Raw genomic sequence first — 26237 nt, 5'->3', positions numbered from 1 at the left:
ATAATGACAAATATTTAAATTATACTTAAAATTAATATTAGGTGTTTAAAGAATTTTTATTAAAAATAAATGTTTAATAATTTCTCTATTATATTTTTAGATGTCTAACGTTTTGGACGTTATAATTTTATGTGTCTAGACTATAATAACCGTTAAAAATATCATTATATAACATGTGTTAGACTTTATTAAAAGATTATTTTAAAATAAAAAATTTTTAAAAAATTTAGAAAGAAAAACTTTAAAATCTTTAATTTTAAATACATTTATAATTGTCGTCGGTCATTTTCAGCTACCATCTTCATCGTTGCTCACCTATTGATTGATTATTACCCTTATCTTTGCCTCAAATCTCGAACCCCCAGATCTCTAATCTTAAACTCAATGGACAGTGGACAGAGAATTTAGTTGGGATTTAATCTTAATAATCCAAAATATTGAGAGGAAGGAGATGGCTGGGAGAGGGAAGCTTGGGGGTGAGTGGGGACGGTTGGGGGTAATTCTTTTAAAAAATAATTTCTCTTTAATAAAAATATTATTTTTATTTAAAAAATAAAAGTGTTTTAAAATATATAGTAGTGACATATGTTATTTAATAAATAAATTTAATGACATATAAAAGTGCAACATTAAAAATGTTAGATTATTATTTTTAATAAAAAAATCTTTAAATATCAAAAATAAAGTTTGAATATACTTTAAACACTTATTTTTTATTAATCTTTTCTTTATTTATTGTTGATAAATGTTTACATTTTTAAATTAGATTTATGAATTGATCGGCGAAAATGGTTTTATATGTTTACATTTTTAAAAATGGTTTTATATACTCAAATTAATATTTGGATGTTATTGTGGCTCGTAACGACTGTCTACAGTCCATGAACTGCTAGTTGTGGAGTGCCCTTGAAGTCCGGGCATCAAACTTCAACCGTAAGGATGCCTCAAAGATTTGTTAATTGCACTGTAACTATAAAAAAAGAAAAAGAAATCAACTATTTATGACTTTTGCACAAATATTTTAAAATTTATATAAATATAAATATAGTTGGGTAATAATAATATCTTAAATAAAATACTTTATAAATTGTAACTGTAACCACATATATTTAGAAAGGAATGAAAGAATATACTAAATATCGAAACATGAAAAATATAATGCGTCACTTTATAGTTTTCTCGAAATGATTTGAGGGAATTTAGTGGTTAATGAATTTATTGTTATTATTTGAGGATCCGAGTTTGAACATTACGTACGAAATAGTATACAAGTGTTCACTATTAAAAGATTAAGAGTCTTTAAATATATATTATATTGTATTCATCCCAGATTTATATAGGTATTTAAGTCACAACCACCATCTAATTTTTATTTACATTAAAAAAAATACGATTATTAAAAACCGTCATCTTCTTGTTAAACATCAACACTTTTACTCCTAAAAACGATAATTTTCTGTTTGATCCTATTAATAAACTATAAGTTTAAATCTAAAATAATAGTATATTTTAATCTTTTAAAATTTTATTACATTTATAATATATGACAATATAAAAGACAACTATGCCCCTAATGATGAACTCGAGTATAAAAGACTCGAAACATAATAAATATTATTATTAGCTAAATACCGATTCAAAGTACGCCGAAATGATCTAAAACATTTTTAGTCAAGTTTACATTAATTATTAATTGCAGTTGAAGATTACAAAACCGATCAATCATACGGCCACGTTGTCCAATTGCTACAAGTGACGCGTTGAGTTTGGTACCTTACGCTTATCACAGTCGCCGTTTACGATTCAACACAACTTCATGGTGAGATCGGTTGGATTCAATTATTATTATTTTTATTTTAATTTAGTTGGAAAAAGATTAATTTTAATTTGTTAAACTTTAACTACATACTAGTTAATATATTATTTTATAAAATATAACCTGTTTATATTAAGTAAAACTTACAAATAGCATAAAATTTATTGAATGAGTGTAAATTGATGGTTTAGATTATTCATTTTTAAATTTTTTTTATCATTTTTAATTTTTAATTTCAACTATCAATTTACACTCGTTAAATAATCTTAAATCAATGTAAAATAATATATATATATATATATATATATATATATATATAATATTGAAGTTTGAATTTATAAGACTTCAAATTAAAAAAAAAAGGACAATTTCAGTTCATGTAAAAATAAGTATTCAAATTAAAAATATATAAGAATTTATTAAGTATTTAATCAAGTAGGGGTTGAATTAAAGAATGATAATCTTATGTTCTCAATTTTTTTTGTCTAATAACAATTTAGGTCATTATAGGGTTAAATATTAGACAAATTAGGCATTGTCTTCTGAATTTTGAGTTTAAATACCTAATAAGTCATTGTATTTTTTTTTTTAAAATCACTATTTTAACCTCTGTCAATATTTAATATTGATTCCGTCCCTGACTGCTACGACAAACGAACAACAATAGAGGATTAAATTGTAACATTCCAAACTATGGGTTAGTGACTAAATTGTAAAACTTTAGAATTTGGTGATTAAAGTGGAATAGTTGAATAGTTCAATTACTAATATGGAAATAGTTTATAAATTATTGTTAGTAATTATTAAATGAAATAAAGGGCAAATTGGTCATTTGACATGGAAGCTATTTTTTCCCCTTTAATAAGAGAGAAACATGTAGGGGGAGAAGTAGCTGGAAAACTCTCTTCTTCTTCTTCTTGCTTTCTTCTTCTCCACCGTGAACCCAAGGGAGCAAAGGTGAGTTTTCTGATTACTTGATTGTTTGTTGATTTTAAGTATGGGTTTTAATCCTTAGGTGATACTTAAGCTTAAGGAAAGGTTAACTTGTCTTAAAATCAAAAGATTAAAAAGTTATGAAAGATTAAAGAGAATGAGTTTTTAAGTGAATTTTTGGAAAAGAGTTGATAAGTTGAATTTGAAACTAAATTTGACTTGTCATCAACTTAATTAAGAGATATGAAGTGATAGAATTGGATTTAGAGCATCTTGAAAATTTGGTATGATTATTGATTTGCATATGAAAGATGAAATTTTGAGGTTAAGGATGTATTGAACGAGTAGAAATTAGTTTAAGTATATGTACTTGAGTTAAGAATAGAAAAGGGAATGAAACATGAAGAATTTAAGTTGAAAATGATGAATTTTTTAGTGAAAAAACATGTTTTGGGCAGAGTGTATCGGTACCCTATGTATGTGTACCGATACCCTCTTGAACGAAAAATCACATAATGCAATAAGGGTACCGATACCTTAAGGAGTGTATCGGTACCCCCTAAAGGAAAAAGTGAATATTGATCTATTAAATTCGTTTAAGTTAATAGCATCGAAGTATAATGTTTAGGCTTCTGATAATTGTTTTGAAAATTATTTATGTAGATACAGAGCCTAAACGAGTTCCGAAACAATCAAAGAATTAAGATCGAATCAAAGCAAGCAAGGCTAAGGTGAGTGCAATTTAATTTGTACTTATGTTATTAAATAAACATTGGCTTGCGATGAGATAGTGACGGGGTTACTATGGTAAGAAGTGACTCCTAAAATGTTATTTGATTTTTGATTCTTATGTGTGCATGAGTACATGAAAATGGGTATATTATTATATGTGACATAATTTACATGATTACATGTATATGCGATATGTGATATTGAACTACATGAATATATGAAATTATTTATGTGGTATTGACATAAGCGATTATAGGAATATGAAATATAAGATAGGTGAATGTAATAATAGTAAATACATGGAAATGATATATAATTAATGTGAAATAAGTGATTATGTAAAATTGTGAGATAAGTTATATGGTATTGATATACAGACTATATGAAAGTATGTATATGAGTACATGTATAAGTTTATATGTTAATTTATGTGTTATGTAATGTATATATGAACATATATGAACAAGATATGACATACGCACATGAAAAAAATGAGAAATGATATAAGTCATATGAAATGATCTATGTGATTACATGTAATACGTGATTACATGCACTTATGATATATGTTATATGACATGAACCTATGTGACTACATGAGAAAGAATATAAGTTATATGACTATGTGAATATGTGATATATGTTATATAATATGAGATAGATGGTTACACATACATGTGGTATGTGACAGAAGAGAAGAAATTTGTGATCATAAAAGCAATGATATTAACCATAACAATAGTGTCCATGTTATGTGATACCAGAGCTAGGGGTATAGTTGGCATGCCAAGAGTCGATGGTTACCTATGTTCTTCGGAACATATGAACTGTTTACCTATGTTCTTCAGGACATATGGACTGTTTACCTATGTTCTTCGGGATAAATAGTCCTTTTACCTATGTTCTTCGGAACATATGGACTGGTCATTCAAGACATTAATACGAGCTGTGGTGACAGCATATTTGTGCACAACCTAATGTACTCTCATACCTTAAGTTCTTAAAAGTATACATGGGCTAATAAAACATTAATATAAATATATTATATGTGATATGTGTATATGTGATATGTTATGAAAAATAGATTACAAGGATTATAGGATGTTATGTGTGATTCTTGTGAAGTGATATGTGTGTTATATGATGTACAAAAATAAGAATGTGAATAATAACATATGTGCAGGTGGATAATTGTTGCATGACAGAATATATGTTGTTGTGTGTGTATTGTTTAATTAAGAATGACTATAAGAAAAATATGAATGATAATGAAATAAGGTAATGATGGAAATGATGAGTTATGTAAATGAACATATTTAACTATATGAAATGCTATATGGTTTTGTACGATATGATAGTATTAATTGTACATGCATTGTTATAAGTAAGAGTTTATATTAGATGTTTTATATGCCTCACTAAGTCAATGACTTAGCGTGTGATTGTTTCATACGTAGGTTTCGAGAAGATGAAGATTGATAAAAGTTATGCAAGACATGTCAGTTTCTCATTTCAAAAGATCAGATCAAAAAAGAATTGAATAGTTTGTATTTTGTAATACTGATTGTGGTTGGCATGTAAATAAAGATTTGAATCTGATATGTTTTAATCGGTTTTGTAAAATCATATGCTTGAGTTTTGTAATGTTTTAAACGTATTTATGTAAATGGTAACTTGTAGTGATGAAAGTTTAAATTTTTATGAGTTATAAATGTTTTGCCGAAATTACTGTAACAGGGTATCAATACACTGTAGCAGGGTATCGATACCCCTGTATCATTCTGGAAAATTTTTAGCATTGGTACTGTTCATAGTACTATTCATTATTGTTCACAGCACTATTCATTACTGTTTACGGTACTATTCATAAAGTATAATACTATTCATAAAAACGTTTTTCCTTAAATTTGTTATAACGAAATATAATTTAACAGTATATGATCGTATTTTCTTAATAAAAGTCTAAATGTTCTGTTATTTTGTAAGGATATTGTTTTTAAAAGTCAATGTGACATTTTGAACTCGTATCCGGGTCGGGCACGGGTTAGGGTGTTACATAAATTATTGAAAGACTGTTGGAAAAGTTACGATAAATTGGAAACTTTGACCCATATTTTTTATGTGTAAAGTTGGAGATTCGAATGATGAATTTATTGATTCATATTATACTCCATGATATCTTTACAATAGTATCTCATATGCTCAAAATGGTTGAGTAATGAATAAGAAATTGATACTCAAAGTATGGTACTTGTGAATTGTGTAAGGAAAATGGAAAATCCATATCCTACATTGGTAGGATAACAAGCATGGGAATGGTTTATATACACCAACCCACTTGTTAATCATTGAATGACTTGGATTGAAATTGTATTTTGAGCACCAAAGAGTGATTGAAAATTTGTTTTAAGGAAATTCTATAGCTACGAGCGTCAACTTGTTTTTAGTTCATTATTCTGTTAGAAATCGAGTTTTTACTTCTAAACTATTCTATTCAATTATTAATAAAATATTTGTATTTATTTTATTTTTTATCTCGGATTGTTATACTTGTAACAAATACAACCGACAAATACAAATCAGAGCCAAACATCATGAGAAAATTATCTATGAACACATGTTGTGTATCTAAATCCAATTCGAAGATCTAAAACAAGGAAGATCGACGAAATAACAAATGAACGCCATCTTGATTAATTGCAGCGACGTCAAATCCAACAATGAGAAAAATAAACGATAAGAACAACCAAACGATCGGAAAATGAAACAAAACGTGTCAAAAAGCATAACAAATGTGTCATTGTAAACCCCCCAGACCCAACCTATGCTTTAAGACTAGGTCTCACATATTACAATAAAAAATTTCAAAACTTTTTTCGATAGTTTAGAACCATATTATAAATAACATCTTTAAGAACATAGTTAATAACGATAAAGTCCAAATGAGTTAATGTAAAACCATAAGTGACTGAGTAAAATAAAATGTCATAATCAGAATTACAGTCAATCTAACATCAATAGCAAAAAAATATAAATTATAAAACAAGTATTTCAAATATAGGCACATGTCACCGAAAATGAGAGCAGCTCGAAAGATAAAAATATTACAATAAAATGTATTGTACAAATGTGTTGATCCTCTAAGTGTCAGGTCTAGGTGCCTATCCAAAAGTGTATTTAAAGGAAAAAGTTTGAAAAAAGTGACCTAGAGAGCTCAGTGTGTTCCAATGATGCAAGTAAAACATAATAGGTAAAATAATTAAGAAGTGTTTCAGTAAACTATCGTAAAAGTCATAGATAAGATGAATTTTAAAACTCATAATTACCTTTCTCCCATAAACCAAGATGCAATTCCCCTAGAACAGCATCCATAAGGGTTTACCTTATACCTATTGGGTATAGAAGCCAACCTAAGGGAGCACATTGGGGCCTGAGAACCTACCCAAGAAAATTCTAAGGGCCTCGGAGCCTACCCAAGGGTCGCCTTAAGTCTGTAAAGAATTACCAGCTTGATCAGAGTTGAACCTCCATAATCCAGTATCCTACTCAAAAATAGTATCTCAATAAAATAATTCACACAGTAAGTAGTAAAATCCCTGATCCATAATCAGCATAATCATATTCCCAGTGAAAATAAGTAACCAAATTACATATATCAAATAACCATAGTTTATAAATAGTTAACTAGTAAATTAGTAAAACATAACGTCAAACTGATTTCAGTAATTTCAGAAAATCACATTTCAAAACAGACAAAACAATCATATAGTACATAAGAAACACACCTAACAAAACGAATCAGTCGATAGTCTACTGTGCACCTACCTCGCCACACTCTGCAGCAGTGCTCGAGTTATACAAGTAATAACTGCTCACGAGGTCGAACTGATCGAGAGGAGCTGGGTCGAGCTCTCGAATGGTTGGGAGAGTCTCGAGTACCTTTAAAATAACAATATCATAGATCAATCATTAACCTTAATTTAATTATTCTTAAATGAAATACTTAAGTACAAATGCATGCTCGGGTTTGAAGGGTCAATTCAAAGGCTTTTGAGTAAGAATTTGACAAAACAGACTTCGGATTCAAACTCAAGAAGTCAAAAAACATAAAATATGACTTTTTAAAAAATTTGACTATTTGGTCAAAGTCAAAGTCAACAATCAGGTCAACGACCAGTCAAAGTTAACAAGTTGACTCAATTGGGTTAACTTGGTCAAGTTGACTCAATTGGGTTAACTTGGTCGAGTTGACTCAGTTTGACCTGGTTCAGTTTGACTGGATCGGTTCTAGAAGATTCATAAACTTGCAGAGGAGCCCCACACACACGCGGTAGCACTCCTAGATCACCAAAACATCATTACCAAGTCATATCAATGCTCAAAACAAGCTAAAATCATCGCAATCAAAAGTAAAAGGCCGAAACTCTTACCCCGACGGTGGACGGATGAAATCGACGACGTTGACATGACCCACCGATTGGGTTTTGAGTGCATGTATGTGGGGAGTTCAGTGGTGGTGGCAGTGAGGCAAGCCAATGACCGAGGCGATCGAAATCGAGGAAAATCGAACGACGGGGTGGATTTTCGACGACTATTTGGTGAGATCCCCACAGCGAACGACGTCGGTTTTTGGAGTGAGGTTGGAGGAGTTTTGGTTGTCGGTTAATGATGAGTCGAACGAGGGTGGTGGTGCGCTCAACGGTGGTCGGACGACTATGGATTGGTGAGGCGACGGTGAGCAGCGACTAGAGATTTAGGGGGAAATTTGGGGATTTGGGTAATTGGTTCTGAAAATGGGGATGACTTTGGGTTATAACCTAAGCCTTAACCAATGAAATATATTTTATTTAAATTTCACAAATAATGACCTAGCTTAACCGGTAGGGTGATGGTTAAGTTCCTGAACTTCCAACAGGTTAAAAATTAAGTTGTAAACTTCTGAGACTTATAATTTAGTCCCTAAACTAATTTATAAATTTTAATTTAAAATATGGGGTGTAACAGACATAAAGATTGAGAAAATCGTGTCATAAAGGTAGAATTTATTTAAAACAAAAGAAAAATAAAGATGTAAAAATAAAAGAATACCAATGACGACAACCATTAAAGTTAATATCACCGTTTGTCAATAAAAAATAAAAAATAAAAATATTAGAAAGAGTATACCTGATCTCTCTTATTTTATTTATTTTCTTTCAATTAAATGGTAACATGCACTATTATTTGATTATATTTATCACGTCAGTATATTTTTCAACACTTCATTAAATGACTTAGATGATATCACTTTTGTAACATCCCAAATTACAGGTTAGTGACTAAATTGTAAAATTTCAGAAATTGGTGATTAAAGTAGAATATTTGAATAGTTCAATGATTTGTTTGGGAATATTTCCATAAAGTTGTTAGTAATTATCCAAGGAATTAAAGAGCAAAATGGTCATTTGATATGAAAGATATTTCTTTCCTTAATAAATATGATTCACGTGGGGTGGGGGAAGAGTTATCTTAAAACTCTTTCTTCTTTCTTCTTCTTCCTCTCGTATCTCCCAGGCTCAAAGGTAAGTTTATGATTTCTTGGTTATTTGTTGATTTAAAAGTTGGATTATGATCATTAGATGATAATTAAGCTTAAGGAAAGCTTAATTTGTTCTAAAACAACAAGATGAAATGTATATGAGAGATTAAAGATTTTGAGTTTTTGAATGAAATCTTGAAATAGAGTTCATAATTAGAAGTGGAAGTCAAATTTGACTTGTCATAAGTGGAATTAAGAGATATGAAGTGTTAGAATTGAATTTAAAACATGTAGAAATTTTGGTATGATTCTTAATTTTAAGAATCATAATGAGATATGGAAGATAAAGATGGTTTATATGGATATAAATTGGTTTAAGTAATGATAATTGAGTTTAATGGTATGATAGGGGCTTAAAATAGAAGAATTGAGTGAAGAGTTGATGATTTTCGGGTTTAAACAGTAAAATTATGGGTTTTACAGATTACGCAGGGGGTACAGATGGTTCTTTAAATCGGCTTAAGTTATTAACATCAAGTTTAAGGTTTAGGCTTCTGATAATCGTTTTGAAATGTTATGTTTATGTAGATATTAAGCCTAAAAAAGTTTTGGAATAATCAAAGGATTAGGATCGAATCAAAGCAAGGCTAAGGTGAGTGCAATTAAAATTGTACTTATGTTATTGATCAAACATTGGCTTGCGATGAGCCAATAACAGAGTTACTATGGTAAGAAATACCTTCTAAAATATTATGTGAGTATTATGTGTGCATTAGTACATATAAATGGATGTATGTTCTTATATGTTACATGATTTACATGCTTATGTGAAAATGCAACATGTGATATAGGTTACATGATATGACATGCGAGTTTACATGAACAAATGAGAAATGATATAAGTCATATAAAACGATCTACGTGAATACATACACTTGTGATATATGTGATATTGATATAAGTAATTATAGAAATATGTAATATAAGTGTTATATGAAATGTGACCATGTGATATGAATGTGATATGTGAACATAAGTGACTAATTGGCATGAGCTATGTGACTACATGAAAGCAAGAACATGTGACATATGAATATGAAATCATATGATAAGTAATATGAATTATACGAAAATAAACTACATGATGATATGCACATGTGATAGGAGATATATGTTTACACATACATATGTGACAGAAGAGAAAGAAATATGTGATCATATGAAATGTGATAAAGAGCTATGTGAAAGAACAAGTGATATGAAAGGTATAAATAATAATGCCCATGTTATGTGATATGAGAGCTAGTGGTATAGTTGGTATGCCAAGAGTCGAGGGTTACATATGTTCTAAGGAACATATTGACAATTTACCTAGGTTCTTCGGGACCTATGGACAGTTATCGAGGTTCTTTATGACCTCTGGATAGGTCATTCGGGACAAATTTCATATGCCACTCAGTTGGACTTATACGAGCTGTGGTGACAGCAATAGTGCATAACCTCAATGTACTCGATTACCTTGAGTTCTCAATAATGTACATGGGCCTATAAAAAATATCAAAAGTATTTGCATTATTATATGATATTGTGTTATTATTGTTTACACTGAATTCTTTGTGTACATGAATTAATAAAGAGATAATGATCACTACAATATATGTTATGCATATGCTTTTGGTGATATGAAATGTTTCACAGGAATTATATGATGTTATATGGTACACATAAAAGATAAGTACAAGATCATGATAATGATAATTAGGTTGTTGTGAATAATGATGGTATATATGCATGTATGCATTTTGTTATATGAAATGTTTATGGTTTTATTATATGTTTTATATGCCTCACTAAGTCAACGACTTAGCGTGTGATTGTTTCATGCGTAGGTTCCGATAAGAGGAAGAATGATAAAAGTTAAGCAAGACATATCAGTTTCTCCTTTCCAAAGATCAGATCAGAAAAGAAATGTATAGTATATATTTTGTAATAAGGATAGTGGTTGGCATGTAAATAAAGGTTTAAATCAGATATGTTCTAATCGGTTTTGTAAAATCATATGATTAAGATTTGTAATTTTTTAAATGTGTATATGTAAATGGTAATTTTATACGGATGAAAACTTAGATTTTTATGAATTTATATGTATTTTATGAAAGTTACTGTAGCAGGGTATCGATTCCCTGTAGCAGGGTATCGATTCCCTGTAGCAAGGTATCAATTCCCTGTAGCAGGGGAATCAGTTCTCCTCAAGCAATCTGAAATTTTTTAACATTTGGCACTGTTCACGGTACTGTTCATTATTGTTCATTATTGTTCATATGGTATTGTTCACTGTTCATACCGTATTTTACTGTTCATAAAACGTATATTTTCTTAAATTGGTTATTACAAACATGATTCAACAATATATTATCATATTTTCTTAAAAAGAGTTCAAATGTTTTGTTATTTTGCAATAATAAAGGTTTTAAAAGTTAATGTGACATCTCAGACTCGTATTTGGGTAGGATATAGATTAGGGTGTTACAACTTTAATAATTAATAACTTAATTTATAATATTCATAATTAAATGATCAATATAAAATCATCCATATAATGTAATGATTATACAAATAGTATATCTAAAGTAAGTTTTATAAACTATATTTAAATCATACCAAAATATTTTTAATTCTAAAATATAAATAATACAACACTTAATATTTTTTTAAATAATTTTTATAAACAAATAGTATATCTAAAGTAAGTTTTATAAACAATATTTAAATCATACCAAAATATTATTAATTATTTAAATTTTAAAATATAATAATATTTCATAATTCAAATGATAAACCAGTCTTTCCATATACCTGTAGAAGATCACCCCTCTCTCTCAACGAAGATGAAGCTGAATTTGATTGAATGAAAACCGAAAAACAAAATAAGAGATCGAAATTATAAGGCTAAGCTGAGAATATATGTATATATATATATATGAACTCGTCTCCCCGACCTCAAGCACCCACCAGCATTTTCATGACTCCAATTAATTGAAGGTTATTAACTGTAATAACCGAGCCAATCTCCTCGCAATAACTCAACTGGGAAATTGAACTACCAAGATCCAAATGACGGATCCGAGTCTGGATCTGCAAGAATCGGGTTGGGAGGAATTGAGGAAAGAAGCTCGAAAGATCGAAGGCGATCTCGATGTCAAACTCTCTTCATATGCTAAGCTCGGTGCTAGGTTCACCCCTGGTGGTTTGCTCATTTCGTCCCTTTTTTATTGTTATTTTCTGGAATGTGCTTTGCCTTTTGAATTTTAGGTAAGTTTTTGGAATTAGGAACAAATCTGTTGAAGAACTGAACATACTCTAAAAGCTGAATAAATAAGATTTGCTTAATGAGATTTTTCCCCCTTCTATTTAGAAATTTGGTCTTCTTTTCTTTCTTTCTTTCTTTCTTTCTTTCTTTCTTTCTTTCTTTCTTTCTTTGTGATGGTAGTTACTTACATTTAGGTTATGTAGATACCGGGTCGCCACCTGTCGGGTCAGGTATATCATGGAAGTCTATGGAAAATGAAATTCAGTCGTTGCTTGAGAAACTGCTGGAGATAAATGATGCTATGAGTAGATGTGCTGCATCTTCTGCACCAACTACTTCAGTAACCCAGAAACTTGCAAGGCATAGAGACATACTACATGAGTTTACTCAGGTTTAATCCGTTGACTCTGCTTTATATACTTGATTTCATAAGTTAGATTTTCATGTTTAGTTATCAGGTATTAAGACCCCTAAAAGGAATATGAATATTTTATGATATCTAGTCCTACATTGCTGCTAATAAGTAAACTGTGAGTGTATTTTGTCAGTCATATTTCTTCTAGGACTTTTCTGCAGTTGTTACTAACAACTTTATTGGCCGCTGCCACGGTTTTAAAGTTTGAACTGATCATCTTACTAAAACATTTCACCATGAATCTACTTCTGCGAGACAAGCTCTGGCATGCTCCTATCATGTTAGGTTGGTTTTGAGAATTCTTACGAGGGTATTTGTATTTTGTACCTTCATTTGGTGTAAAATGTAATTCTGCCATTCTATTTCATAGGTTTTTTATTTCAAATTACTTTTGTAAGAGTTCGTGGTCCTTGATTGTTACTAGCCTGGCAGTTACGTCAATTGGAGAAGAAATTCAGTATAAACAATGAGTAGCACTTCGTGCAAGTACTTAAAAGATAACTTTTTTTTTTGGATAAGTGTGTATTAATTATTATCCAAGAAAAGCAGTAGAACTGCTACAGTCAACAGATATCCAGAAAAAAAAAACAAGGATACCTTACATCACTATACCCCAACTATCACAAAGATCCCTATTTACATCATCCCTTCTATCTGTACTTCTATGTGCAAGATAACTTTATTTTGTTTATAGCAAAACATGAATATGAATATATTATTCTTTTTATTCTTGCGTTTTGTTTGTGTTATACAGTACTGAGGTCAAGCATTCATTGGCCAAGAAAGAAGAAAAGATAAACGAATTCTCGAAAGTTTTTTGGTCCATGTTTTGTTAGCTTCATTCTAATAATTTGATACTATTCTAGGGGCTACAGAGCTTAGACTCTGATATAATCTCTTTTCTTGGTTATCACTCTGTTTTCTGTATGTGTACTTACAGAAAAAATTTCTCCATGGACAAATGGGAATCCCTTTAATTTACATGAGAACTTGCTGTAGGGAAAACATGTGTTTTTAGTATTTTGTGTTAGAAGTGACCTTATCTATTCTTTTCATTGAACCATGAAAGAATTGGAATAAGAGTATAGCAGTACCGATATCATCTGTTACATATTAAACTAAGCACTAAATTCTTTCGTAGGAAAAGAAAAAGGGAAAGAGGATTCCTCCCTCACTTATGTTTGTGTCGTATTCCCTAAACCAGGGATTCTTAAATTGCTTTATTTACAACTCTGGTTCATTGCCGCATAAGTTAATGAACCCATTTTCCTTGGAATTACCCCGTTACAGTATTGCTGTTACCTTGTACAATTCAAACCAAGCCCCCAAAATGCATTCATTCACTCTTAATTTCTAAAGAGTAATGGGTTCCACACATACATTTATGCTGCTATATGACCAAATCCTATGGCTTGTTTAGGTACTTCATTTACCACTCTGGTTCCATGCACTATTAATTAATGTACTCGTTTTCTATGAAATAGCCTAGTTGTTTCTTCTTTTGGACATTTGTTATTTGGACAAGTTGATTAGTAATCTATAAGTTTGAAGTAATGGTATAGTTTTTTGTTTTAAGGAATTCAGAAGAATCAAGGGAAATATAAACTCAATGAAGGAACATGCAGAACTTCTGACTTCTGTCAGGGATGATATCAGCGAGTCAAAGGTAGTCATATTCCTAAATCCCTTGCTCTAATTTCCCGTACTACTGTTTCCCGAAGTTTACTATATCTGCCTTCGTGTAGGCATCTGGGAGCATGTCACCGAGAATGCAATTACTCAGGGAGCGAGCCGCCATCCACGGGAGCATAGCTCATGTAAGATTTAATTATTTTTAATATTTGCATATCTTGGTGCATTATTTGTTTTAAGAATCTACCTCTTTTGTGTCTTGTCATTAATCTGAAATTACTTAACGGCTTTGAGAAGATGCTGAAATGTACGTGTTATGCACGTACACTTAACAGATGAAAGGAATGAATCTATTGGCCAGAAGGTAAAACCTTATCAATGCCAAAATCTCTAGTCTCAACTCTCAAGCCTGAATCCTGATGGCCCAAAAAACAAAAACTCTCAAATGTGTGTTGTTCTCGTTATTCCAAATCTCAATTACCAAAAACTAGCTAAAGCATGAACTACATAAACATAGAATGAGGCCCATAGAAATAAAAGTAACCCCAAATCACCAATCCTATTTCCTAAAGTTTTACGTATAACGAGTAAACCTCCATTTAGATGATGGCTTTCCGTCATTTTGGTTTTGGTTACTTAATGATGCAGACCCTTTATCTCTTGATTAAGACCTCTAAATCCAAATGTTTTCACAATTGATTTCTTGCAATAGAAGGAACTTATGCAATAAACTCGGGAATGTTGATTCTTCTTGGTGCTGTTACCAGCTATGATTAGCTGCAAAAACCATGGTTTCTGAGTTATCTGTACTTTGAGCTCAAGTGAACTAGTATGTGACTGAGTTCTAATTATTCACCCAAAACGGTAACATTAGTGGTTGGGTTGGGAGCAGGGAAGGGGAACTCAATTGATGTCCAAAACTGATCGTAGAAAGATATGCTAATAGGAATTTTATGTAGCCTCTCTTTCTGATGCATACAAAAACATGTGCATGCTTGCACACGCACAAACAAGTATCCATCTTGGTTCACATGTATCTTCTCATTTTTCCAAGATCTCCAACAGGTAATTCAAGAATATTAAAAATGCTTTACTTTCATTTTTAGCTTGATAAGATTTATGTAGTGCTTTCAGTTGGTGTCATAACTTTTTTGTTGCTAGCTTTAGTGCCATGTAACAAGAGAAACTTATATTTTATTTATTCTGGGTGGTTTTTCCTTTTCCCTATTTATCGAAGCGTCCATTTTCCTTACCGGTATTTGTTTTTCATATAGATAGATGATGTGATTAATCAAGCTCAAACGACAAGGGCTGTGTTGGGCTCTCAAAGAGCTTTATTTGGAGACGTTCAAGGGAAAGTAAAAGTTCTAAGTGACAAGTTCCCTGTTATCCGTGGCGTGCTTGGTACTTAATCGTGTATCTTTATTACATATAGCAGTAATTTCTATACTAATTAAAACTCCTTTATTTTGTAGGTTCCATAAGAAGGAAGCGTTCGATAGATACTCTTATTCTGTCAGCCGTTATCGCTGCATGTACATTGTTCCTTATTATCTATTGGGTCTCGAAGTAACTAGAGATACGAGTTATTAAAATGTGAACGCTGAAACTGGTTGTGTTCCGGTAAGAGAATTTTGCTTTATAATTGTTACAACAGATCACATTATCTATGAAGCTTGTGGTAACTTCTTTTTGGTACCATTACACATTCACAATTTTCTTCCTTCTGCAAGTCATTTGCATTTGATGTAGTCAATGTGCAGTTCAATGTTGGGTCAATTTCACATAGGGTCTGGTCCAGTTTACAGAAGACGAGAAATAATTCATTTATTTGCATATGAGATTCATCAATCGATATCTTTACATTTGAACCTGGAATTGTACCCATTACGAGACGAAGATATAGCTGATCAGAAGTAGTCTACTAGATGGCCTTGATCAGTATAATCTGAATCCTAGGGTGGCTAGTGCTATACCAGCTGTGGTTTGAGGCTTCTGTTGCAGTAGCTACTACTTCGTACTTGGACAGTGGAATTAAATTGTTCAGGCTATGGGGGCACTTGGTACTGTGCTCCAGGCAGCAGGCCGGGCCCTGAGATGCCGAAAGAAGCCATAAATTATTGTCTCTCTTTATTTGACTTCTATGGTCTACCCCCAACAGGTGCCACCCGATATACATATATTTAACCCTCCAGTTCCTACTCTATGTACATATGCCCATTTATTTCTGAGTACATAGTTCCCAAGGAGATATCAGATACTTAAAATAAGGATAAACTACACATATGACTATTTAACTATGATCAGATTTTATTTTAATTATTATTATTTTAGTGTTACCAATCAAATTATTATTCGTTAACATTTAATGAATGAACCATTAACATTAAACTAAATTAAAATGTTGATCAAATTGATAGAACATATAAATATTGATGACTACATATATATAATTATATAAAAAAATTAATTATATTAGCTTTTTCGTTATATATTAATAACTATGACTTGATTGAAAATATATAAATAATTAATTGATAAAATTAAAAGATTAGTAATTAAAATAAAATCTATCTATAATTAATTTGTCATGTGTATGGGAAAAGGTTAAAAATCAAAATTTCGCCTACACGTGTTGGCTCATCTGCACCCCGGGTCTATCGATGGTATATACAGATTGAAAATCACATCACACCGTTTAAGATGGAAAATCAAAGACGAAAAAGCTGATTAGTTGGTAACAGAAAGACCTGCGAACGGCGATGCCTTAAGCTTGGTAAGGACAGACATTCAAAGCTGGCGGTGGCAAATGTATAAAGAAGCCACAGTCATTTGTAACTAATTGACTTAAAATCTTTACCAATCAAGGTGAAAACGTGAGGGAGAATGGAAACCCTCTTTGCACACATGGGGGATTAGATGGTTTTCAAAAATGCTAAAAGAGAAATGACATTGACAGCCATCTTTTTCAGCAAAGTAGAACCCCCGCCATTGATGATATAGCAGATGCGGTGAACTAGGCAATAGCCAACAAACTCCATCTATGCCATGCAATTGCCAAGGCAAAAGACACAAATTTGTAGTAAATTTGATTTCAAAGATCTCTGTCTTTTGTCTTCACGGACAACTACGGATCTTTGTAAAATATTGTAGGACAGAGAAAGATGTGTGTGGTCAAATCGATATTTCAAATGCTTTAATTTTTAATTTTACCACTGAATCCTAAAAGTTTCAGTTTTGCCATTTTCACACACACACACACATATATATATATATATATCAAACTTTTTAGATAGTTAAATAATTAATGACATGATAATGTGATGTTTTTTTATTTTGGTAAAAAAACATCAACTCTTTTAATTATTATTATTATTATTATTAGTATGTAACAATTGAAGTCTGTCATCGATTGTCATTCGAATAAAATCACTATCAAAATATTAATATTTTACTTATATTTCATATTTTCGGATTGATTTTCCATGAAATTCACTCAAAATCAACGAAGAATATCTAAAGATTTGCTGTTCTGATGCTCTAAAGTCTAATCTCATCAAATGACCCTCCGATGAGGTTGGTTGTGAGTTATATTGTTTATCTTTCTCAAAAGAATGATTCTCACTTTTTGGATTGTTGAAGTGTAAGTATCAGCTGGAAGGTGTGCCAGCTGGATCGGTTTGTTGCTGCATTTTATAACTGTTTTCTGTTAAGGTTGTTAGGTGGTTAAGCCAGCTGTACATTGGGTTAAACTCACAGTGGTAACTCAGCAATCAGCGTGGCTATATTAAAGGATCTTCGGATCAAGGCTAATCGTCATTTTTCTATTAGCCTACATTCTGTTTTCCCTTTGTTTTCTCTCTTAATTTCTAGTTTTTTTGGAACTGTGTTCTTCACAAAGCACTTATCCGAGTGAAACTCAAGGTAAACATTATTGTCTTGTGTAAGTTTAGAGACAGATAATAAGTTCATAGTTATTTTAGGAACGCACAAGACATTTTCAAGCTGTAACTCACAAGTATTGGCAGTCAACAACACATTACTGGTCGTATGCTGTTCTTACTGCAGTTTACCTAATCAATAGGTTACCTGTAGATCGACTTGGTGGAATTTCACCATTTGAGAAGTTATACAGGAAGAAACCGGATTATCAGCTCCTTCGCGTCTTTGGCTGTCAGTGTTTTCCGTGTCTTCGACCCTTCAATCGATACAAGTTTGATTTCAGATCCAAGCCGTGTGTGTTCTTAGGCTACTCACCACAGCATCGTGGGTATCAATGTCTTGATGAATCATGACGTGTGTACGTTTCTAGACACGTTGTGTTTAACGAGAACATATTCCCCTGTGTGTCTCAACGTGCAGATGCTAACAAAAATGCTAAACAGAATGGATGGGATGTTCCTTTTCCCTGCCATGAGTCTAGCCTAACTAATCGCGAGGATAATGTGTATCATGATCCAGTTACTGTCCCTGACATGGTGCATGACATTGTGGCAGGTTCAAATCACACACCTAGTATAAGTAGTGGTCGTGATGATGGGATTCATACGATGGCGGTTGAACCAGATGTTGTTTCCGGGGCTATTGCTCCACTGGAGGCTAATTACAGTAAGCCTATGTCTTCAGGTGATGCCATAAGTAATTACCATGATAGTCCAGCTGTTAGTCAGGAGCAAGGTGGTTCAAGCAGGACTGTAATTGATGAAAACAACTGTGTGCATAATCAACACACCACGAATAAACATCACATAGTCACTCGCAGCAAAGTTGGAACTTTTAAGCCTAAGATTTATAACACGTTGTTTAACGAAACTCCTATAAATGTGCAGGAGGCCTTACAACATAAACATTGGCGGGCTGCAGTTGAAATGGAGTTCAAGGCTCTGACTGACAATAACACGTGGAAACTAGTTCCTTTGCTAGCTGATCGAAAGGCCATTGGCCGTAAATGGTTGTTTCGTATTAAGCATAATTCTGATGGCTCTATCAATCACTTCAAAGCGAGGCTTGTAGCAAAAGGGTACTCTCAAGTACCAGGATGTGACTTTGTTGACACCTTCAGCCCGGTAGTCCGGTTCTTCACGATAAATGTGTTATTATCGGTTGCAACCTCACGAGGGTGGCAAGTCTACCAAGTAGATGTCAATAATGCCTTCCTCAAGGGTGATCTACAGGAGGAAGTTTATATGTCCCAACCGGAAGGGTTCGAACAGACTAGCACTCGTGGTGAAAAGCTGGTGTGCAAGCTTCAAAAAGCCCTCTATGGGCTGAGACAAGCTCCTCGTAACTGGTATCATAAGCTTCAACAATTCCTGTGTGATATGGGATTCCGGTCCTCTAGAGCTGATAACTCTTTATTCGTTCGTAGTTCGAAGACTGAGGTCACATATGTCGCTGTGTATGTTGATGACATTCTTGTCACAGGCTTCTCTGAAAATTGGGTTAAAGAGGTTAAGAAGCGGCTTCACGACAAGTTTTCGTTAAAGGATCTCGGGCTTGTCCACTATTTTTTAGGAATTGAAGTCGTTCATACATCATCTGGTATGGTTTTAAGTCAAAAGAATTATGTGGAGGAACTGCTGCACAAGTTTAATGTGCAAGCCAAACCAGTGGACACACCTCTACCCATTACTCCTAAGTTGAGTTCAACACATGCAGGACCCCCTGTGAATGCTCAACAGTATCGAAGTGTTGTTGGTGCGCTATTGTATGTGTGTAATACCAGACCAGATATTGCGTTTGCTGTTCATAAGGTTGCACAGTTTATGCAGTCCCCCTGTGAAGCTCATTGGATAGGGGTTAAGCGCATTCTACGCTATTTAAAAAGTACGGTGGATTATGGGCTCTGGTTGACCAAGGGTCAAAGCCAACTTCAGATCAAGGCGTTTACAGATGCGGATTGGGGTAGTGATCCCGATGATAGCGGTCAGCTTCTGGGTACTGTGTTTACCTAGGTAGTCACTTACTGACATGGAGTTCACGCAAGCAAAGGTCAGTATCTCGATCCACGGCTGAAGCCGAATATCGCAGTCTTGCTGATACAACTGCTGAGGTTCTTTGGGTAAAAGCTGTTCTCGATGACATGAATGTTGAGTTATCACAAGCTCCAGTTATATGGTGTGATAATACAAGTACTGTTGCCATGGCTGCTAATCCAGTCTTGCATGCTAAAGTTAAACATGTAGACTTAGATGTTCACTTTGTTAGGGAAAAGGTCACGGACAAGCAACTTGTCGTCAATTATGTTCCAGCACACTATCAAATTGCAGATGTGTTGACAAAGCCGTTAATTACAACTCGGTTTCAGGAATTACGCCAAAAGCTCAATGTGTTCTCATTGCAAAGACTTCAGTTGCACAAATGTTGAGGTTCTTTTTTGGTTGAAGAAGTTGAAAAGCGGGGTGAATGTTGAAGTGTAAGTATCAGCTGGAAGGTGTGCCAGCTGGATCGGTTTATTACTACATTTTATAACTGTTTTCTGTTAAGGTTGTTAGGTGGTTAAGCCAGCTGTACATTGGGTTAAACTCATAGTGGTAACTCAGCAATCAGCGTGGCTATATTAAAGGATCTTCGGATCAAGGCTAATCGTCATTTTTCTATTAGCCTACATTCTGTTTTCCCTTTGCTTTCTCTCTTAATTTCTGTTTTTTTTTTGGAACTGTGTTCTTCACAGTTTTAACATGGATTTTCAAACAACACCTCGATCCAAAATAAAAAATAAAAAAAAATTTGTCAAATTTTCTAGATTTTAAATAGGTTTTGAGACATTTAAATTAATAAAATGGTAAAAGACGAGAATATAGATTCACCGATATCCAAGGCGATCACAGTTTACAAAAGACATCGGAAAAATAATAGTTTTCTATGACCATTCCGAATGGTTGAAAACATCTTAATTACAATGCGATAAAATAAAAAAATTAATTTTTATCTTTTATGTTAATGCTAAACTAAAAATAGAGAATAAAACTATAAAATTTAGTGATTAAGGGTATCATTTACCGTAAAAATAAATATTAAAAATATATCTGAAAACGAGTCTCTGTAGCTATTACCATTTATAAGATTCATTAGCTGGTTTACCCTATTGCAAAAGCTGCCACCGACTAGCCTGTAACTATTTGTCTATACAAGGGTTTATTTTCAAGTGTGGGCCTTAATTTTAAGGTCAACTAGTCACAACACAATGAGTTAATCTGGAATTCAAAATCAAATCTAAACTAGAAGTTAAAAGAAATGGACTCTAATTGCTTATCATCTCATAATGAAAAGTTTCATAACATATTAAATAACAGGGTATCAAGTAAAATACCCATGTACTTCTCCCATGCAAACAGGTTCTCTATAGAAAAGAAAGGGACTCAGTTTTATTTTTTGCAAAGAGCTCTCTGTCAACTCCCTCTAACATCGAATAAACCTTCTTAAACCGCCAACACTCGCTCCATATATATATGATCAAAGGAATGAAGAATGACCATATATATATTGAAAATATTAAGTGAGAGGTTCAGCATCTTCCTGGGCTTTTCTTTGTCGATGAAAGTCAGGCTGGGTATATCTTTTTCGGCTGTTTCTCAAAGATTTTTGTTTATCCTTTTGTTCATGGCAAATGTTATTACTTTTTTGAAGGACTACACCAATGAAAAGACAGATGAATCCGGCTGTAGAGTGAGGTGCCTAGGTTGCGATGGCAGATCAGGTTAATATGTATAAAAGCTAAAGTTTAAATCTACAATGCATAGGTTCCTGCAAAAATATTAGTGCTCCGATATGTCGAGTTTTTAGTCCTTATATCATGTGAAAGTAATGAATTTAGACCTTATACTCTATTTCGGTCATTTTAGTCCCTATACTTTGTGAAAGTCAATCCATATTACTCTAATTCATCATTTTTAGTACCTATAAATTTTTTTAAAATTTTAAATTTTGATCCTAACTCAAAAGGTAACTTTTAAATCTATTAAATTATGCTATTACTTCTTATAAAATGCATAAGTTATAAATTTAATTCTTTTTTCTCCAATTTAATCATTTTAAGTCCCTTTAATTTAGTTATTTTCCCCCTTATTATTTGAGACAATTCTAAAATTTTAAAATTCTAACAGTAGAGGGATTAAATTGAGCAAGTTAAAGTATTGGGAGTAAATCCTCAACATTATGATAATATAGAGACTAGTGATAGGATTTTACCTATTATGGCACCCTGGAATTTTAGAGGATCAAGAAAAGGCTCGAGGTTTATTAAGTCAATAACATCCCATGCAAACGTCCCTTCCTCACCTCTTCCCAGCCTCTCTTCTTTCTCTCTCATTTAACATTGGAAAAGCCAACCATAAATTTCGGTTTGCCCTTTAACCTAACCCCTTCGTTTACAGGTTCCGTTTCGTATTATATAATCAGTAAGTTCTCTTTTCTGTATCTTTAGCACAACTTTGAGTCACAACCAAGAGGATGATCATATCAGGGAGTTAGAACTTAGAAGCGCTATCAAATTCCACTGATCAGTAAAACCATCATTCAATCAAATCAAAAAGCTCATATAAAAAATTTCAAAGGAAGATGTCGTCTTCATCAGTTGTTTTTTCACCGGACCAGCTCTGTTACGTCCATTGCAACTTCTGCGACACCGTTCTCGCTGTAAGCCCTTTTCTTTTTTACCCTTTGGGGCTTTTATTCTGCTTTACTATTACTATCTGATTGTCTTTGTATTTGTATCATCACAGGTGAGTGTTCCTTGCAGTAGCTTGTTGAAGACCGTTACGGTTCGATGCGGCCATTGCACCAATCTTTTGCCTGTCAACATGCGTGGCTTGCTTCTTCCTGCAGCTAATCAGCTTCACCTTGCCCATTCTTTCTTTACCCCACAGAATCTCCTTGTACGTGCCTGAACATTTATATCTAATAGTTCGTTTTCTGAAAAAATTAGGGTTTTTTATGTCAACTTTCTGTTCATCTTTCACTACATCAATTCTTCGCAGGAGGAGATCCGAAGTAGTGCACCACCGAACATGCTGATGATCAATCACGCTGACCCAAGGGGTTTAGCTATTCGAGGAGCAGTTGAGGAGATGACCAAACCTCCGGTGGTCAACAGACGTGAGATTCTTAACATTTTAGACCATGTTTTCGTTTAATGCATTTGTATGAGAAATTTACCGGATCTTTGTTTGTATGTGATGGATTTTTCTGTGTTTTTTTTCCAGCTCCGGACAAGAGACAGAGAGTTCCGTCTGCCTACAATCGCTTCATCAAGTAAGTGATTAGCTTCTTAAAATTGTAGAGTGTTGGTGCTGTTTTGAATGGAAAAAAACAATGGAACAAATGCTTTGTGATATTGACATGTACCAAAACTGCAGGAACGAAATCCAACGTATCAAAGCTGAGAATCCTGATATAAGTCACAGAGACGCCTTTAGTGCTGCTGCCAAGAATGTAAGATCAACGATTCCAGAATCATTACAAAATAATCATCAAGTTCTTAGCCTAACAAAAACTAGGTTTTAGTCATGTTTATCATCATGTGCTAATTTTCGATATAAAACACAGTTGTCTCTCGTCTATCTCTTTAATTAAGTTTAGTGATGCTAATGACAATGTTCATGATCATATACTAATTTTCATTTTTAATTATTTTTTTTACATTCTAGTGGGCCCACTTCCCACACATACATTTCGGGTCTTATGCCTGTCCAATCCGTGAGGAAATCTAACCTACGCCAACAGGTATTTCAAACCCTAAATACTCATTTAATGTTGTCACTTTTAATCCTTATATGTTCCATCATTTTGGATTTGGTGTATTACGTAGGATGGAGAGGAGGCGCGGGTGAAAGATGAGTTCTTTATGCCTACCAACGTCGGCTTCTCTCCCTACAAATAAACAAATTCAAGCTTTTAGGGTTTCCTTGTCTAGTTTTGTTTTAGTTGCATGTTCTTAGGGGTGGTATCAAATAGCTTAGAATATGTTCTTTTAGAAGACAGTAAAAACTATGGGTTTCTCAGATTGTGCTGGAAGCTATGGGAACTTGTTAGGGAAACTGAAACATAATTTCAACATATGTACGTTCTATCAATGTACCTACAAACAACTCATCAAGTTAAGGTGATGACCTCAGGCTTTAGCCATATGCCATTATTGTTCTTCAAATGTCTGGTTAATCCTCACATTTTTCTTTCAATTGCTATGTTAAATTTCTTCTTTTAAACTTTTCAACTGAGCTTGTGATGCAACCACACACACAAATAAAAAAAACTTTCTTTAGAGTAAAGTCTTTGTTGAAAATAATTTTTTTATTCAATCCCTCTCATCCAAAAAGTAATTTACTCATTTTAACAAAAGCAAACTAAAAAAGTTGACAAGAAAGAAGATATAGTTAGGAATGGATCGAGGGTGCCATCACATCTAAAATCTTAATTTTCATATAGTTTAAATATTTTCTATTGATGATTTAATTTTACATCCTTAAAATTTTATAATTTAACAATTATAAATCTATAATATAATTTTTTAAATTTATACCCTTAACATAAATTTCTAAATTCGTCCCTATTTCTAATCTTGAGACTTAAGACTTAAGACCATGAGTCATTATGGACCAACCTAAACGGGTCTGCTAAGTTCAACAAAGTCAAAATTTCATTTTAAGGAGACATCGGAATGGGCACCTCCAACCAACATGGACCTCACACCACTAATGTTTATTCGTTCATTATGGAACTTCTCTCCAGGCCCATCTCTATCTGCCAGTTGGCATTCTATTTCTATGGAAAAGAAATTTTTTTCTTAAAGATGAGACATTAGTAAGGAGAAGGAATGGGTATGGACCGAACTTGATGGGTTTCGACCCAATCCGATCTAATCTATTAGCAAAGTTGAATATTTTGTTAAATGATTTAGGAGCTTTTCAATAGGAATAGTGATAAAAGTAATTGCATATTTTGTTCCATATTTCTCAAGCAAGTTGCAATTTCTGCAATTTTTTGGTTCCGTTTGATTGCCATTGCAAATAATCAAAGCTTCAAACACTTCCTCTTTGGATTCCCATGTTGACTCAGTCTTCTGTTGAATTCTCGACTCAACAACGCATTGGTGACTCACCTCAAGTAGCTCCACCTGAGTCACTTAATGCCCGAAACGAATCAACTCCATCAACCCAAATTCCCGAGCAAAATCCTCAAGAAATCTGAGCACCTCTTCATGAATCGGAAAAGGCCTCAGATCCGCACCGTCTTTCTTCACAAATGGATAGTGCATAACGTGCCTAGGAATATTGACTCGAAGCGATTTGTAAAGGCTAGAATGAACTATTTCCCGATTCGGGTCAACGCCCAATGGGTCGGTCTCCACCCGTGGATCATAGAGGCAGGTACCACCAACTTTGTGATGACCTTCTCTTTGAAACTCCCTGGCCGTAAGTAGCCCTGCAGGGCCAGCGCCGATGACAGCTACCTTATAAGATTCCCCCATTTTCAGCATTACAGCAAGAGCTTACAAGTGTTCCTTTTTCTGGTTCAACTCTCATAATCGAAAGGTACATGTTGTGTATTAGTCCCTTTATGATTACCGATTGAAGTGTAAACAATGCTAGCTGTCGATAGTTTCCAAAACACACCAACAATGGTATTAAGGAATCGGCTGTTTCACACAACTGTATTCAGCTTAATCGACAAGATGAGAATTAGGCGACGTCATTTGCATGTGCTGACCAACAAAGAAGGAACCAATTTGTAACCCCCTCAGACCGATGCAGATATCCTGATCCGATCTGGAGTGTCACATTAGGGTCACCGTAGCGACCCATTGTAAAAATAGTAGAAAATTTAAAACTTTTATTAAAACATGTAACTCATAATTGCTTTATCAGCATTCAGAAATAAAACA

The 26237-nt window shown here is 33.1% G+C and overlaps 3 protein-coding genes across 6 annotated transcripts; 2 read left to right on the top strand and 1 right to left on the bottom strand.

The window, feature by feature from the left end:
• The first annotated feature begins 11974 nt into the window (after positions 1-11974).
• On the top strand, positions 11975-15944 carry LOC120135900 (Golgi SNAP receptor complex member 1-2-like). Of its 4 annotated transcripts, none has more exons than XM_039152060.1 (6): positions 11975-12243; positions 12504-12700; positions 14301-14390; positions 14470-14541; positions 15631-15760; positions 15832-15944. In XM_039152060.1, exons 1-6 carry the CDS (start codon positions 12114-12116, stop codon positions 15927-15929), a joined length of 717 nt encoding a protein of 238 aa, XP_039007991.1. In that variant the 5' UTR covers positions 11975-12113; the 3' UTR covers positions 15930-15944. The 4 variants fall into 4 exon arrangements, with proteins under 4 accessions (XP_039007991.1, XP_039007993.1, XP_039007992.1 ...); XM_039152062.1 differs by having other exon boundaries at positions 11976-12243; positions 12513-12700; XM_039152061.1 differs by having other exon boundaries at positions 11976-12246; positions 12513-12700.
• A 6911-nt stretch (positions 15945-22855) lies between these two features.
• LOC120136022 (axial regulator YABBY 1-like) lies at positions 22856-24066 on the top strand. The gene is made up of 6 exons (XM_039152143.1): positions 22856-22993; positions 23080-23232; positions 23335-23452; positions 23560-23608; positions 23713-23788; positions 24004-24066. Exons 1-6 carry the CDS (start codon positions 22916-22918, stop codon positions 24064-24066), a joined length of 537 nt encoding a protein of 178 aa, XP_039008074.1. The 5' UTR covers positions 22856-22915.
• A 1412-nt stretch (positions 24067-25478) lies between these two features.
• Positions 25479-25823, bottom strand: LOC120135924 (putative flavin-containing monooxygenase FMO GS-OX-like 11). The gene has a single exon (XM_039152072.1). The coding sequence runs from the start codon at positions 25821-25823 to the stop codon at positions 25479-25481; it is 345 nt and encodes a 114-aa protein (XP_039008003.1).
• Between the last annotated feature and the right edge of the window lie 414 nt (positions 25824-26237).

The sequence above is a fragment of the Hibiscus syriacus genome, unplaced genomic scaffold (genome assembly GCF_006381635.1).
Source record: "Hibiscus syriacus cultivar Baekdansim isolate YM2019G1 unplaced genomic scaffold, ASM638163v2 tig00110621_pilon, whole genome shotgun sequence".
Taxonomy (NCBI): domain Eukaryota; kingdom Viridiplantae; phylum Streptophyta; class Magnoliopsida; order Malvales; family Malvaceae; genus Hibiscus; species Hibiscus syriacus.
This window is presented reverse-complemented; position numbering and strand designations above follow the sequence as displayed.